Source organism: Phyllobates terribilis, unplaced genomic scaffold, assembly GCF_046119375.1.
Source record: "Phyllobates terribilis strain yellow unplaced genomic scaffold, ASM4611937v1 Scaffold_2__4_contigs__length_985480577, whole genome shotgun sequence".
Taxonomy (NCBI): Eukaryota; Metazoa; Chordata; class Amphibia; order Anura; family Dendrobatidae; genus Phyllobates; species Phyllobates terribilis.
Genome location: NW_027362762.1, coordinates 778,628,790 through 778,645,314, shown reverse-complemented (window position 1 = coordinate 778,645,314; position 16,525 = coordinate 778,628,790). Strand labels below are relative to the sequence as shown.

Below are 16,525 nucleotides of genomic sequence, written 5' to 3'. Positions count from 1 at the left end.
AATGAACTTTAACCCCCAAAACACATTTCAACATCAATGCTGTCCTGCCTTAAAAGGAGCAGCTAACATCGTTTTAGTGATTGATCCATTAACACAGGTGTGGGTGTTGATGAGGACAGGGCTGGCGATCAATGAGTCATGATTAAGTAAGAATGACATCACTGGACACTTTAAAAGGAGGCTGGTTCTTGGTATCATTGTTTCTCTTCAGTTAACCATGGTTATCTCTAAAGAAACACGTGCAGCCATCATTGCACTGCACAAAAATGACCTAACAGGGAAGAGTATCGCAGCTACAAAGATTACACCTCAGTCAACAATCTATCGCATCATCAAGAACTTCAAGGAGAGAGCTTCCATTGTTGTCAAAAAGGCTCCAGGGCGCCCAAGAAAGACCAGCAAGCGCCAGGACCGTATCTTAAAACTGTTTCAGCTGCGGGATCGGACTACCAGCAGTGCCGAGCTTGCTCAGGAATGGCAGCAGGCTGGTGTGAGTGCTTCTGCACGCACTGTGAGGCGGAGACTCTTTGAGCAAGGGCTGGTTTCCAGGAGGGCAGCAAAGAAGCCACTTCTCTCCAGAAAAAACATCAGGGACCGACTGATATTCTGCAAAAGGTACAGGGAGTGGACGGCTGAGGACTGGGGCAAAGACATTTTCTCAGATGAATCCCCTTTTCGATTGTTTGGGACTTCTGGAAAACAGCTTATTCGGAGAAGAAGAGGTGAGCGCTACCACCAGTCTTGTCTCATGCCAACTGTAAAGCATCCTGAAACCATTCATGTGTGGGGTTGCTTCTCAGCCAAGGGAATCGGCTCACTCACAGTCTTGCCTAAAAACACAGCCATGAATAAAGAATGGTACCAGAATGTCCTCCAAGAGCAACTTCTTCCAACCGTCCAAGAACAGTTTGGCGCCCAACAATGCCTTTTCCAGCATGATGGAGCACCTTGCCATAAAGCAAAGGTGATAACTAAATGGCTCATGGAACAAAACATAGAGATTTTGGGTCCATGGCCTGGAAACTCCCCAGATCTTAATCCCATTGAGAACTTGTGGTCAATCATCAAGAGACGGGTGGACAAACAAAAACCAACAAATTCTGGCAAAATGCAAGCATTGATTATGCAAGAATGGACTGCTATCAGTCAGGATTTGGTCCAAAAGTTGATTGAGAGTATGCCAGGGAGAATTACAGAGGTCTTCAAGAAGGGGCAACACTGCAAATATTGACTTGCTGCATTAACTCATTCTAACTGTCAATATAACCTATTGGTACTCATAATATGATTGCAATTATATTTCTGTATGTGATATAAACATCAGACAAACACTAATAAAAACCAGAGGCCAGCAGATCATGAGAAAATATAATTTTGGTGTCATTCTCAAAACTTTTGGCCATGACTGTAGGGTGACCCCAATACAGTATGAGGCCCCAATGGTGATCCCTTGAAAGTATAATGGGTCCACATAGTCCTCAATACGATATAATTGGCCCCACATAGTCCTCCCTGCAGTATAATGGCCCCCATATATAATCCTCCACACAGGATAATGGGCTCAACATTACACATTAACTAAAAAAAACAAAACAAAAACACACCTCTCCCTGGTCCCCCTCTGCTCCGGTCTCGGCAGCAAGCATTCAGACATGTGTGCATTAGACATGCCACTGGCTGGGAGCCCCTGGATGAGTGGGGGCCCTGGGCAATTGCTCATTTTACTTACCCAACGTCAGCCCTGATTTTGTATCACAAAAGCAGTAGCTGTGGCTATTTTGAGGTCTGTGGATGGGGATAACCACTCCATTTAGCTCCATTTTCCTTTTGCATGGATGGTGTGAACTAATGGCTTTCCCTTATTCTCAGACATTTTCTCTTACTCGTTTTACCTAGAGTCACCCTATATTTAGCTTTTGTCACATAATAATGTATAATGTATTTATAATCTACATTTAAAATTGCCAGCAGTGCATACTGGCATTCATATCATCACAGTAAACCTGCCAGTAATTACCAGAAAAACAGGCAAAAGTGCGTATTCATCAGATGACTGGATCGCTTATGCTGCTGGTGTAAAGTGCTGCAGAGCGGTAGTCGTGACAGAGCTGCTGTGACTGTCCAGTTGCGCTCTGGCACTTTACAGACAAGGGGTGTCCCAGTCCCAGTGTGCTGTAGGGTGTGGGGTCCATCCAGGGGCTGGCTGCCAAGTTTTGGTCTCGGGGGCAACACTGGCCCAACATCGGCCCATTCTTAGTTTATTTACAAGTGACATTAGGGCCTGGGCTACACTGACTATTTTGTAGCACTAGTGATTGATTTTAACTATTAAGAGGCAGCTGCAGTGCACCCAATTCCATACAACTCAATGTATTGTTTTGGACTCCAGCTGTAGCTAACTAGTTAAAATCAATCAGTAGTACTACAAAGAAATCGGCATGCAGCTAAGGCTTTAATGACAGTGACAGGTGATGCTTTTGAACACTCGTGTGGAGCTGAAATGTTCATACAGGTTATGAATAAAAGAATCAAGATTCCACATGCAACACAAGGAGTGGAGTGCCCATCACTATTTAGATTTTCTAATATGACTGTTCAAACCAAGCACATGTTTTGTGCTTTCCAGATTCAGAGACGCGCACTGTGCATGATCAGAAGCCATCTTCTGAACTTCCGGTCATGCGCAGTATGCCTCTGAAACAAGGAAGCGTACACCTGGCTTCAGAGACGCAGTGACGCAGCTGAAATGTGCAGCACGCGTGTGCGAGATTTGCAGAAGCTGGCGATTATGTCGGCTCTTTCAAATTATGTTGTCACTCCCACAGGGGCATGATAACATGAAAAGAGGGTTGACTAGTCTGGGGAACTAACGCCCCATTGACTAGTCAAAGCCCTCATTAGCATAGGGAAAGCTGAGGTTATAAATGCTTTTTTTAAATCTAATTTTCACCGAAAAACGTTATACAGGGATGGTTAGGCAGGGAATTTACTCATACATAAGTGAATGCTACTGGGTTGGAGGCATAGGGGACCTGACATGTTCCCTTTAAGACAGGGTTGTCAAAGAGGAGGGTGGAGGGAAAACAAGCAGGTGGGAAGGTTTATTTAAATGCTTAGCCCTGCTGTGAAGCACCGAGCGCCTGGTTTGAACAGTCATTCTGTGCTGACAGTCCATTTAAAAGTGCCAATATTTTGGAAAACTTTCAGGGACACTTTTTTAGTATGAGAGAGTGTTGCAGTTGATCACATTTTTTGCCTACTTTGGTAACTACAAAGTGAGGTTTGACTCCAGACTCATGGGGTCACAGAGTTAGAGTGACCTCCATATCTACTCTACTTTCTTAGACCTCATTCACACTTCCATGTTTAAACATGTACGTGAAAGAATGGTACCAGTGTCATCAGTGTTTTGGATCAATGTCATCAGTGTTTGGTCCATGTGTCCATTTTCACCATCAGTGATAAATAAATTAAAAAGCTTCTTCTATCCTTTGCAATATTAAATATGGACGGCACATGGATTGTACGCCCTCCATGTGCTGAACGTGTTATTCATGGACCCATAGACTTGTATTGTCACTTTTCATCTGTGATATCTAAGAATAATGGACATGTCTCTGTGAGCTTTGCACAGACACATGGTCTGTGAAATAATACAGACATCTGAACAGCCACATAGACTATAATGGATTTAAAAAAAATAATAATGGGCATGTGTTGTATCTGTGAAAAACACGGACAGACCAAGGATGTCTGAATAAGGTCTAAACATTGATACTGCAGTTCATCACATAAACCCCCTGCGCCCGATGTCTATACAACTAAAGGAGCTGTCTGGTCAAAACACAGTGATGACCGATTCATGGGATAAGTCATCACTATTAGATGGTTTGGGGTCAGGTACCCTGCCGATCAGCTGTTATTTGCAGCAAGATGTAAACACTTTGAATGGAGCTGCATAGTGCGGGTGCTGCTGTGTAGCAGGCGCTGCCAGGAACTGTAGAAAGATTTCAGCTATAATAGGAGCCGGTCTGCAGTACCCAGCAGTGCCTGCTACACATTGAATGGAACTACAATTTGCCATCACATTCAGTTATTATAGCTGGCCCAAATAACAGCAGTTCAGTGGTGGTGGTGGGGAGGGGGAAACTGGATGTTGGACTCCAACAATCTCAAATTGATGACTTAATCCGTGGTTATCAATCAAGTTTTGACTGGACAACCCCTTTAAATTATGCAATTTCTCACACAACAAAACAAAACACACTTTAGCAAACTTTCACTCTGCTAAATCCATGGTAGTTTTGCTGTTCTGACTATTATATGGTCTGGGAGCAATGGGACAAGATTTACTGGCCACATGTTCTCCTTATGAGTGAGAGAGGTGATGGATTCATGGCTCCTTCCCTCTCAGTGTGAACGGAGCTCTTGTCTGGGCACTGCAGTATTAAAGGGGTTGTTTGGTACTTTTTTTAAGTTGCCCAATGTATTCAGCATGTGGGCATAAGTATCTCTGTAAATACCTTGTGTTGCAGATAATGCCTGTGAGCGGCGCTATGACTGGTCGCTCACAGGCATCACGTTACCCTCGGCTGACGTCACGACAAGTCCAGGCTGCAGCCCAGGGTCCCTTTTCTGCGTTCCACCGGTGGCTGCTGGGTTGTGCGCTGGGTTATTCCCCTACGTCACACCCGGCGCAAGTGAACAGAGCCGTCACTTACAACTCTTACCTACGGTACCGGAGACAGTTTGGATTAGAATCTCAGGTTAGTTGGGTGCCTTTTTGGTCCGTGGGAGGCTAAATGGGATCTGATAGACTTTATCTGGAAGAGACTTGCGGCCTAGCGGGAAGAACCAGTGGCCCCCGCTAGGGCCATATAAAGAGAATTCACGTGGTGTCTGCCACGACTGGGTGCATCACACTGTGGCAAAGGACTGTACTGTTATTCACTGAAATATTTCTCATTGTTATTTCAAGTTGCTGTTTATTACCATTGCTACTAACCCCCTTTGTAGTATAGTTGTTATACATATAAAGTGGGTATATCAACCCCTGACTGTTCTCGTCTTGTGTCTCTGTGCGATGCATTCCGGTACCTGCATTACACATCACCATAATACACTACATAAGACACACATCACTTTTACTTATAAAACCACACGACAGTATTCACATGATGCGTTTGTTGTCTTCAGGGGAAGGAGCAGGGTAGGACAGTCCACATCCCTACACTGGCACCTTAGTCACCGTTATCAGCAGCACATCGTGGGGTAAGCAGGTGATGTGCTGCTGATGACATGATGCTGTATTATAGGAGGACAGAATGATTGTATAAACAGCTTGTGTAGAATTTATAAGATCTCATTTATAGGCATGAAATTGGCAATGTAAATGTTTCTGTATAATGGTACAATATCTTAGCATTTGAGACCCCGCTTTTGTTTGTGTCCAGGGCTACATTTGTCTAAAAATCGGCCCTGCATGCAGCACACCACTTAGGCTGTGTTCATATGCCAGTATTGCCCTTATGGTAGCCTTACAAGTGGTCTTCTGCAGCAATGAAGATAAACCTGTTGTATTATCCTAACTCAGATGTCACTTAATTTCCCTTAATCTGTTAAAGAGGTTATCCAGCCTCTGAACATTGTTAGAAAGCACTCAATGCTGTAAAATAATAGCATCAATAAAATGCACTTTAATTATCCCCCACCCCCTGTTCCCGTTACAACAGTCCCCTGTTGGGTTCTATAATTTTGGTTCTGTCCAGATGGTCATGTGACCCAACTGGTGAGCAATTCCATGCCCGTCTTGATGGAACAAAAAGCAGGACAACTCCTTTAATGACAAATTAATTTTACTACTGCCCAATGTTAAATGTGCCCTGACCAGTGTCTCATTCACAAAGATAATTCCAGAGGAAGGGCTATTATTATTAACTTACCAGACCTAAGGGGATACCGTCCTGTCATAAAAGCAGCTCTGCTGGGTGAACATAATGGTGCTGCAGAGATGTGCTGGGTTAACTGAATGCCATCATTTGCAAGTTTGTCAATATTAGGGGTCCTTTAAAAAGAAATAAAAGGTAGGTTTTCACATATGCTACTTGTTTTAAGAGCACGAGCACTAAGCTGCAGCAACACACTATATTTTGTATAAAAAAAATTGTAGGGGTCATTAAGGGGTTAATATACCTTTTCAGCAGTCACAGCTCCATTTTAGCTACACAGAGCTTCAAATATCCCGCATAACCAACGTGAAAAGAGAAAATTATGACTGCCTGATGCCCCCACTAGAATTCTCTCAGGTGTATACTAAATACTCAAGCAGCTCATTGGTTGTTCCAGTGTGGCCCGTGGACCGGGACAACCAAAGGACTGGATACAATCAATACATTGGAGTCCCGCACCACACAACTACGACTCGCCTGATGCAAATGCAGATGCCGGTGAAAACAATTATGGAACACACCTCTTCCATCATTTAGCCTATGCATCTGAGAGTGCAGCAGGCATGATGACATCACTTCATTGCGCCAGCTATGCCTCAATACACAGCGCAGACTGGAGCAGTCATGGAACAGGGTTAGGCGAGTAGAATTTTTTTTTTCAATGACAGTACACAGTGTGAGACTGTTGGGTAGTAATACTGTGTGAGGACATCATACTTTGTTATGGGATTGTGTGGAATATCACACTGTGTGTGGTGGCTCTGTAGTGACATATTGTATGAGGGGACATTATACTGTGTAGGGGGGGCCATGTGAGGGCATTATACTGTGTAGGGGGGTCATGTGAGGGCATTATACTGTGTAGCGGGGCCATGTGAGGACAATATACTGTTTAGGGGGCTATGTGGAGATGTCATACTGCATGGAGTGCCATGTGAGGACATTATACTGTGTAGGGGGGGGGGGCTATGTGGAGAAATCATACTGCATGGAGTGCATCTGACGCGCCCCCTGGGCCAGTGTTGTTTGGGGGATACCCGGAGCCGGATCAGATGGGGGTTGTAGTCTCCGAGTGGCGGTGACCTGGTCCGTGCCCAGGGTGTCAAGCTCAGTGTGTGGCAGTCCTACAGATGTTGCTGGATGTTCTTTAGTGTCGACTACGCCACCCGTTGATTTGCGGTCAATACGGCCGCCGCTGCAGCAGGGTCCGCTGAGGCTGGTGGTGTGTGTGCAGCTTCTGGTAGTATAACCCCCAACGGGAGGGGTATAGCCTCAGGGGGTCAGTTGTACAGGGTGGTGGTTGTGGTGGTGCAGTGAGGATGGTATTAAGACTCAGAGTCGGGCTGTGCAGTTCAGGGTTTTTACTTACTGCTGTTGTTCTGGTCACTCCGGCCTTGAGTGACCGCCCGAGCCGTGCTGCGTCCACCAGGTCCTGGACTCGGCCAACCCCCAGGTAATTCTGGAGCGTGATCCTGAGCTCCCTTTCTGACGTTCCTTTTCTCTGGCCTTCCCCACCAGGGATCCACTTATGTCCGGCTCCCTCGGGTCTCTTGGTGGGTACACCTCTTCTGGGTTCCCTGACCCTATACTTGGTCTGCCTTTCGGGTGGATTTAGTGGGGGGTCGTGGCAGATCCTGCCCACAACCTCCGGTCTCTGGCTGAGGATTAGTGCCCTCCACCAGCTTGGGATCCGGTACCCTTGTGCCAACCCTTCACCCTGTTGCTTGTATTTGGGCTCTTGGGGTTCCCTCTTCTTCTCTCTGGGTCCTTCTGACTCCTCTCTCTCTTCTTTCAGGACTGCTTGACCCTCTACAAAAGACTGACTAGTAGCTGTCTGCCTGTCTGACCCTGATCTAAGATGGTTCCCACCTTATATACTCCCTCTATGTGTGAGCTCAGGTGACCAGCACCCAATGAGCTCCTAGCTTTACCCAGACTGCTCCCCCTATCTGCCCCTACACTACTGGGATGTTCCACCCACCTCCCACTCCAGCCAGGGACAGACACTATCGTACCTGCACATAAACTGGTGGGAGTACCGTCGATCTGTCCCCCGGAAATGGGATGTATGTAGTGTATGCAGCCTACTGAGCTCAGTTCCACACTCCATCCTTACCCGGGAGTGGAATACCACACCTCTGGCTTGAGGTGTAATACCCCTGTAGCAGCCGAATCCTCAGGGTGCTACATTCCCCCCTGGTAAATCACAGCACGTCCTTGGGCTGTAAGAGAATAAACATCCAAAACATACAATTTTTTTTTTTTTTTCATAAAACATAAACATATAAAACAATATATATATCAGCATAAACTTTTCATAAATAACATTCTTGTTCCTCCGGCCACGGTGCAACTTGTGACCGGGTAAAGTGCGACAGTCTCTTCAAGAAAAAACAACAGTTTCCTATAAAACCGGTAGGGGGCGCCTTAGAAAGCGCAACTATATACAGGGGGAAAGTGGCCGCTCTCAGTCCTCGGCCAGGTATAAGGAAGGAATGACCGCTCTCAGTCCTCGGTCAGTGGGATTAAGGGAAATACGGGTAACAGTTTACACTTGTCCCAACGGGGACATATTTAAAGCAGCAACAGTTCACTGTACCCCGACGGGTAACTATTTACAGTCTCTTTACCGTACTTTAACGACGGCGTCCTCCTGCTCCTTCTTTATCTTCAGACCCGTCCGGGTCCTCTTGCTCCTCCTCACACCGCAGCTCCTCCTCCGTCAGGCGATGCACATGGAGGGCGTAGGGTCCTTTGGCACACTTGTGCCGGGTGAACGTGACCTCGTCCCCTACGTACAGGTCACGACCTCTGTGTCCCTCCGGCAGATGGCTTTCTACGTCTCTGCGGGTTACAAAGACGTCGCCGGGGGTATGATGGTCTCTTATGAAGCCCCACCCATGCTGCAGGTTGAATTTAATCACAGTCCCGGTGGTACGGGGACCATGAGCTGCACGGGGGTTCCTCCTGGTCCGGCTCTGCTCTGCACTCTGTTCCTGCAGCCGCTGCTCTCGGACCCGCCTCTCTCTTCGCTCCCGGTCAAAGACCTCTAACTGCTGCCGGCAGCACTCCGCACGCTCAGCTGCGGCTGCCCAAGTCTCTTGGGTGAATCCCATGAGGTCTCCTCCGGTGGGGTCCCACGCAAACTGCGCTTCCTCCAACGAGAGTGGGGTGATCTTAACGGGCTTCGGAACCGGAATCAGGGGCTCATCTAGGGGTCTTTCTTTCCGGAGTCGGGGATGGTGGAACTCCGGTGGCCACACAAAGGGCTGCCCATCCGGGCACGTGTGCTGGGCAAATAGATCTTCGCCCAGGTGCGGCACTCGAGATGTTGAGGGCGCGTTGATGGTAGCGGCGCCCGGGTTGACCAGGCCTTGCGACCAGGCTTGGGGCACCCTAAAGGTAAAGGGCACCGTAAGGACGGCGGCGCCCGGGGGTACTCGGCCCTGCGACCAGGCCGGTGGCTCCGCGGAGGAAGGGGCCGCTGTTGGAATTGCGGCGCCCGGAGGTACTAGACCTTGCGACCAGGCCGTTGGTATTTCCTGTTTGGTCGCGCTCAGGGTCGAGGCGTGTGACGTCACAGGGGTCGCGGCCGCGACTTCTGCTTGAGGCCTAGTCCGGCACGGTGACGATGCAGTGACGGGCACGGCAGGGGGAATTTCGGGCTCTGCGACGGGGAGCTGGGACAGGTACACGGTTTCTCGGCTCGGGGTAGAGACGTCCCCTTTACCTGCCTCCGTCCGTTCAGCTCCCTCCTCGGCGCCGTCTCCGGCCTTCACTCCTCCTGCACCATCCTCAGAGGCGGTCTGTCTCCTCGTCTCGGGTGGCGTGCTCCGCTGACGGGTTACGGTCTGCTGGGCCATCTCACGGCTCCACTCCGTCAGCGTGTCTTGCTGCACCTGGGCCATCCTCCGTGCGAGGCCCTCCAGCGCGGTCTGTGCACACTCCCGGTCTCGGGGGAGCTGTGCCAGGATTTCCACTAAGCCTAGTGGGGTTGTTGCTTGCAGCAGGCTCCTGACCACTGGGTCGGTGCTGCCTGTCTCTCCCTCCATCTCCGGGTACGCTTTCTCCGGAGTCCTCTCCAGACTTCTTGTCTCCGGGTGCGCTCTCTCCAGACTCCTCCAGGCTGCACCCATCTTCGTTCTTTTGTTCAGTCTCCGCCCACATTGAGGGTGGTCCCGGGGCAACTTTGTGATTGTCAGTTCCAGGGGCAGTTCTCTTACGCTGATGGACACTTCCAGCATCACAGTCTCTGTTGGTGGGCGCGGTTTCCGCTTTTGGCGCCATTCTTCGACCTGGCCCACGATGGGAGGTGACCTCTTGCCACCCTCTGGCACGCCCATAATGGCGTCCGCTCTTCCAAGGCGGGAAATCTTTGGAAATGGCGGGAATCGTCTCCCAGTGGCGGGAAACTCCATGGATGGCGGGAAAAAGCTGCAAATGGCGGACAACCGGCGGGAAACGACCTGTGATGGGGTCCGTTTGCGGGGACCCTCCGGAACCGGCGGGAGACTTTTTTTTTAAGGTAACGGTGAACTTTTCTTCAGGCACGCAGTACCCGGTTGTTGCGGGCACGTAATCCTGCCGACTACGCCAAAGTTGACGCGCCCCCCTGGGCCAGTGTTGTTTGGGGGATACCCGGAGCCGGATCAGATGGGGGTTGTAGTCTCCGAGTGGCGGTGACCCGGTCCGTGCCCAGGGTGTCAAGCTCAGTGTGTGGCAGTCCTACAGATGTTGCTGGATGTTCTTTAGTGTCGACTACGCCACCCGTTGATTTGCGGTCAATACGGCCGCCGCTGCAGCAGGGTCCGCTGAGGCTGGTGGTGTGTGTGCAGCTTCTGGTAGTATAACCCCCAACGGGAGGGGTATAGCCTCAGGGGGTCAGTTGTAGAGGGTGGTGGTTGTGGTGGTGCAGTGAGGATGGTATTAAGACTCAGAGTCGGGCTGTGCAGTTCAGGGTTTTTACTTACTGCTGTTGTTCTGGTCACTCTGGCCTTGAGTGACCGCCCGAGCCGTGCTGCGTCCACCAGGTCCTGGACTCGGCCAACCCCCAGGTAATTCTGGAGCGTGATCCTGAGCTCCCTTTCTGACGTTCCTTTTCTCTGGCCTTCCCCACCAGGGATCCACTTATGTCCGGCTCCCTCGGGTCTCTTGGTGGGTACACCTCTTCTGGGTTCCCTGACCCTATACTTGGTCTGCCTTTCGGGTGGATTTAGTGGGGGGTCGTGGCAGATCCTGCCCACAACCTCCGGTCTCTGGCTGAGGATTAGTGCCCTCCACCAGCTTGGGATCCGGTACCCTTGTGCCAACCCTTCACCCTGTTGCTTGTATTTGGGCTCTTGGGGTTCCCTCTTCTTCTCTCTGGGTCCTTCTGACTCCTTTCTCTCTTCTTTCAGGACTGCTTGACCCTCTACAAAAGACTGACTAGTAGCTGTCTGCCTGTCTGACCCTGATCTAAGATGGTTCCCACCTTATATACTCCCTCTATGTGTGAGCTCAGGTGACCAGCACCCAATGAGCTCCTAGCTTTACCCAGACTGCTCCCCCTATCTGCCCCTACACTACTGGGATGTTCCACCCACCTCCCACTCCAGCCAGGGACAGACACTATCGTACCTGCACATAAACTGGTGGGAGTACCGTCGATCTGTCCCCCGGAAATGGGATGTATGTAGTGTATGCAGCCTACTGAGCTCAGTTCCACACTCCATCCTTACCCGGGAGTGGAATACCACACCTCTGGCTTGAGGTGTAATACCCCTGTAGCAGCCGAATCCTCAGGGTGCTACACATCCTGTGTGAGGGGACATCACACTGTTTAAGGGGCTGTGAAGGGACATTATATAATGTTGGGAGCTGTTGATCAAGGTACCAGGGCTGAATAACAGAAGCTGTATGATTTACTGTTCTTTATAAACTTCATAAAAAGTAGTAAATGGTTATGATTAGTGGTTACAAGTAAGAATACTTAGTACATTATACATTAGGGTGTATTATAACAACAGTAGCATTGAGTAAACAGACTAAATTATGCTCAATATTAAGAGATAAGAATTAATATAAATTAATAATCATGAGCATGATTAAGTTTGCTGTGAAGTGCAGAACCATCCAGCCAGTCACACCCTCTCATGTGGCCCCTAGGAAAAATGAATTATTCATCCCTGGTTTACACTGTGTGCCTTTTCGGGTTGAGGGTGGAGTGAAGCTCAACTCCCAGGCCTACTGCCAGTTTCTGGAAGACAACTTCTTCAAGCAGTGGTACAGGAAGAAGTCGGTATCGTCCAAGAAAAACATGATTTTCATGCAGGACAATGCTCCACCACATGCATCCAACTACTCCACAGCGTGGCTGGCCAGTAAAGGTCTAAAAGAAGAAAAAATAATGACATGACCCCCTTGTTCACCTGATCTGAACCCCATAGAGAACCTGTGGTCCATCATAAAATGTGAGCTCTACAGGGAGGGAAAACAGTACACCTCTCGGAACAGTGTCTGGGAGGCTGTGGTGGCTGCTGCATGCAATGCTGATCGAAAACAGATCAAGCAACTGACAGAATCTATGGATGGAAGACTGTTGAGTGTCATCATAAAGAAAGGTGGCTATATTGATCACAAATTTTTTGGGTTTTTGTTTTTGTATGTCAGAAATGTTTATTTCTAAATTTTGTGCACCGATATTGGTTTACCTGGTGAAAAGAAACAAGTGAGATGGGATTATATTTGGTTTTTATTAAGTTGCCTAATAATTCAGCACAGTAATAGTTACCTGCACATACAGATATCCTCCTAAGATAGCCAAATCTAAAAAAAAAACAACTCCAACTTCCAAAAATATTAAGCTTGGATATTTATGAGTCTTTTGGGTTGATTGAGAACATAGTTGTTGATCAATAATAAAATTAATCCTCTAAAATACAACTTGCCTAATAATTCTGCACACAGTGTAAAGGTGTCCAGCAAATGCCCAAGATCCCTCTAGTGGTGGCTGCAGACAGCCAGAATTGCATGGAAAAGTTCAAGTAATGATATTCAAGTTATTAGATAAGCCACTATGTTTGCCTATAATATACCTTCTGCTTTAGTGTCATCTATCCCCATATAATACCTAATTATAAGCATAATAAAATTTTTGTCTTAAATTGATTTTAAGATGTAAATTTACCTTATTGTAGCATTTCCATAGCATCCAATATCTCCAATGCCAAGATCATCCGCCAGCAGTAGCACAAAGTTAGGTTTAGGGTTTAATGCCATAATAAATGTGCCACTGGCTAAATGCAACATAACCAGAAAATTCCTAAAACAAAGTTGCATAAAAGATAGGTGGAATTCATGTTACTAGAATTTACTCATATAGGAAAAACCAAAAGCTGATATGTGCCAGGACTTGAATCAGGACAATGGTAACTTTAAGGCTGTGTGCCCATGATGAGTATTTTGTGAGTTTTTGATGCTGCGTATTTTCACTGCATCAAAAACGCAGCATGTTACAGTTCCAGAAAAGTGGATGAGATTTATATAAACCTTTCTTAACTGACCTGCTGTGCAAGTTTCAAATCCACCACCAGGGGTGTAACAATCGTGGTCGGTAACGGTGTGACCGTGACTGTGCAGGGGGGTGGGGGAGGGTGCTGATGACTGCAGCTGGATGTGTGTCATTATAATTAATATTATATACAGTACAGACCAAAAGTTTGGACACACCTACTCATTTAAAGATTTTTCTGTATTTTCATAACTATGAAAATTGTACATTCACACCGAAGGCATCAAAACTATTATATGTTATTATATACTTAACAAAAAAGTGTGAAACAACTGAAAATATGTCTTATATTCTAGGTTCTTCAAAGTAGCCACCTTTTGCTTTGATGACTGCTTTGCACACTCTTGGCATTCTCTTGATGAGCTTCAAGAGGTAGTCACCGGAAATGGTTTTCCAACAATCTTGAAGGAGTTCCCAGAGATGCTTAGCACTTGTTGGCCCTTTTGCCTTCACTCTGCGGTCCAACTCACCCCAAACCATCTCGATTGGGTTCAGGTCTGGTATAATTCCACATGTGTTAATTCATAGTTTTGATGCCTTCAGTGTGAATGTGCAATTTTCATAGTCATGAAAATACAGAAAAATCTTTAAATGAGAAGGTATGTCCAAACTTTTGGTCTGTACTGTATATATATATTTTTTATATATAATATATAGATATAGATATATATTCCATTTCTCTGATGAAGGAGGATGCCATCTCCAAAACATATAGGACAAGATTGACTGGCAGGACTCTAATTTGTAACATCACAAGCAGTGGAATGGCTGCTCAATTTTTCGATGTTTTTTTATCTTGGTTCTAAGGACATTTATTGGACAATATTACAATTGTATGGGATAATATACATGCAGAAAGAGACACATGGAAAGAGATTAATTAAGCGCAATTAACCCTACAAACCACCAGGTACAGGTAGGAACCAGTGTAATTTCAGAACTGTAAAGACATGTATATATGGCATATTTACACACGTGGTCAAAATTGTTGGTACCCCTCGTTTAATGAAAGAAAAACCCACAATGGTCACAGAAATAATTTGAATCTGATAAAAGTAATAAATTGAAGATCTATGAAAATGAACAAATGAAAGTCAGACATTGCTTTTCAACCCTGCTTCCACAGAATTTTTTAAAATATTAAACTCATGAAACAGGCATGGACAGAAATGATGGTACCCCTGAAAATAATGTAACAAAAGGGACATGTTACATCAAGTTGTGTTCACTAATTAGCATCACAGGTGTCTACAATCTTGTAATCAGTCAGTGGGCCTGTATAAAGGGCTACAGATACTCACTGTGCTGTTTGGTGACATGGTGTGTACCGCACTCAACATGGACCAGAGGAAGCAAAGGAGAGAGTTGTCTCAGGAGATTAGAAAGAAAATTATAGACAAGCATGTTAAAGGTAATAAGACCATCTCCAAGCAGCTTGATGTTCCTGTGACTACAGTTGCACATATTATTCAGAAATTTAAGATCCATGGGACTGTAGCCAACCTCCCTGGACGTGGCCGCAGGAGGACAATTGATGACAAAACAAAAGAGACGGATAATACGAATGGTAACAAAAGAGCCCAGGATAACTTCTAAATAGATTAAAGGTGAACTTCAAGCTCAAGGAACATCAGTGTCAGATCGCACCATCTGTCGCTGTTTGATCCAAAGTGGATTTCATGAGAGACAACCAAGGAGAACAATTGTTGAAAAAAAATCATAAAAAAGCCAGACTGGAAATTGCCAAACTACATGTTGACAAGCCACAAAGCTTCTGGGAGAATGTCCTATGGACAGATGAGACAAAAATGGAATATTTTGGCAAGGCACATCAGCTCTATGTTCACAGACGGAAAAATGAAGCATATCAAGAAAAGAACACTGTCCCTACTGTGAAACATGGAGGAAGCTCTGTTATGTTCTGGGGCTGCTTTGCTGCATCTGGCACAGGTTGTCTTGAATCTGTGCAGGGTACAATGAAATCTCAAGACTATCATGGGATTCTAGAGAGAAATGTGCTGCCCAGTGTCAGAAAGCTTGGTCTCAGTCGTAGGTCATGGGTCTTGCAACAGGATAATGACCCAAAACACACAGCTAAAAATACCCAAGAATGGCTAAGAGGAAAACATTGGACTATTCTGAAATGGTCTTCTATGAGCCCTGACCTAAATCCTATTGAGCATCTTTGGAAAGAGCTGAAACATGCCGTCTGGAAAAGGCAACCTTCAAACACGAGACAACTGGAGCAGTTTGCTCATGAGGAGTGGGCCAAAATACCTGTCGAGAGTCTCAATACAGTTACAGGAATCGTTTGATTGCAATGATTGCCTCAAAAGTTTGTTCAACACAATATTAAGCTAAGAGTACCATTATTTTTGTTCATGCCTATTTCATGAGTTTATTTTATTTTTTTAAATTCTGTGGATGCAGGGTTGAAAAGCAATGTCTGACTTTCATTTATTCATTTTCATAGATTTTTAATATATTATTACTTTTGTCAGATTCAAGTTATTTCTGTGACCATTGTGGGTTTTTCTTTCATTAAACGAGGGGTACCAACAATTTTGACCACGTGTGTATATCTTAGCAAAAAGGCAAGAGGTTAGTGCTATTCTCACATATAGAATAAGCTACAATAGAATATTGCTGCAACAGGATGTATAGTAGATATAAAAAAAAGTCTACACACCCCTGGACCCTGTGAAGCATGGTGGAGGCAGCATTATGCTTTGGGGCTGTTTTTTGGTAGCTGAAACTGGGGCTTTGGTCAAGGTGGAGGGAATTATGAACAGTTCCAAATATCAGTCAATTTTGCAACAAAATCTTCAGGCCTGCGCTAAAAAGCTGTAGATGAAGAGAAATTTCTCCTTTCAGCATGATCATGACCCCTACGCATACCTCCAAAATCAACAAAAAATTGTATTCACCAGAAGAAGATAAAGGTTTTGAAATGGGCCAACTAGCGCGTAGGCCTGAATCCAATTGAAAATCTGCAGGTTGACCTGAAGGGGGCGCTGTACACAGGAGA

The 16,525-nt window shown here is 46.3% G+C and overlaps 1 protein-coding gene across 4 annotated transcripts in view; it reads right to left on the bottom strand.

Annotated features, from left to right (window-relative positions):
• LOC141228741 (arylsulfatase D-like) overlaps nucleotides 1–16,525 on the bottom strand; it is an 80,562-nt gene that overhangs the window by 20,804 nt on the left and 43,233 nt on the right. For all 4 annotated transcript variants that reach the window (XM_073667351.1, XM_073667349.1, XM_073667350.1 and 1 more), the window contains 2 exons: nucleotides 13,114–13,248; nucleotides 5,943–6,064 (listed from right to left, as the gene is read on the bottom strand). In XM_073667351.1, coding sequence (XP_073523452.1) covers nucleotides 5,943–6,064; nucleotides 13,114–13,248 — 257 coding nt within the window. The remainder of the gene's footprint in view (nucleotides 1–5,942; nucleotides 6,065–13,113; nucleotides 13,249–16,525) is intronic.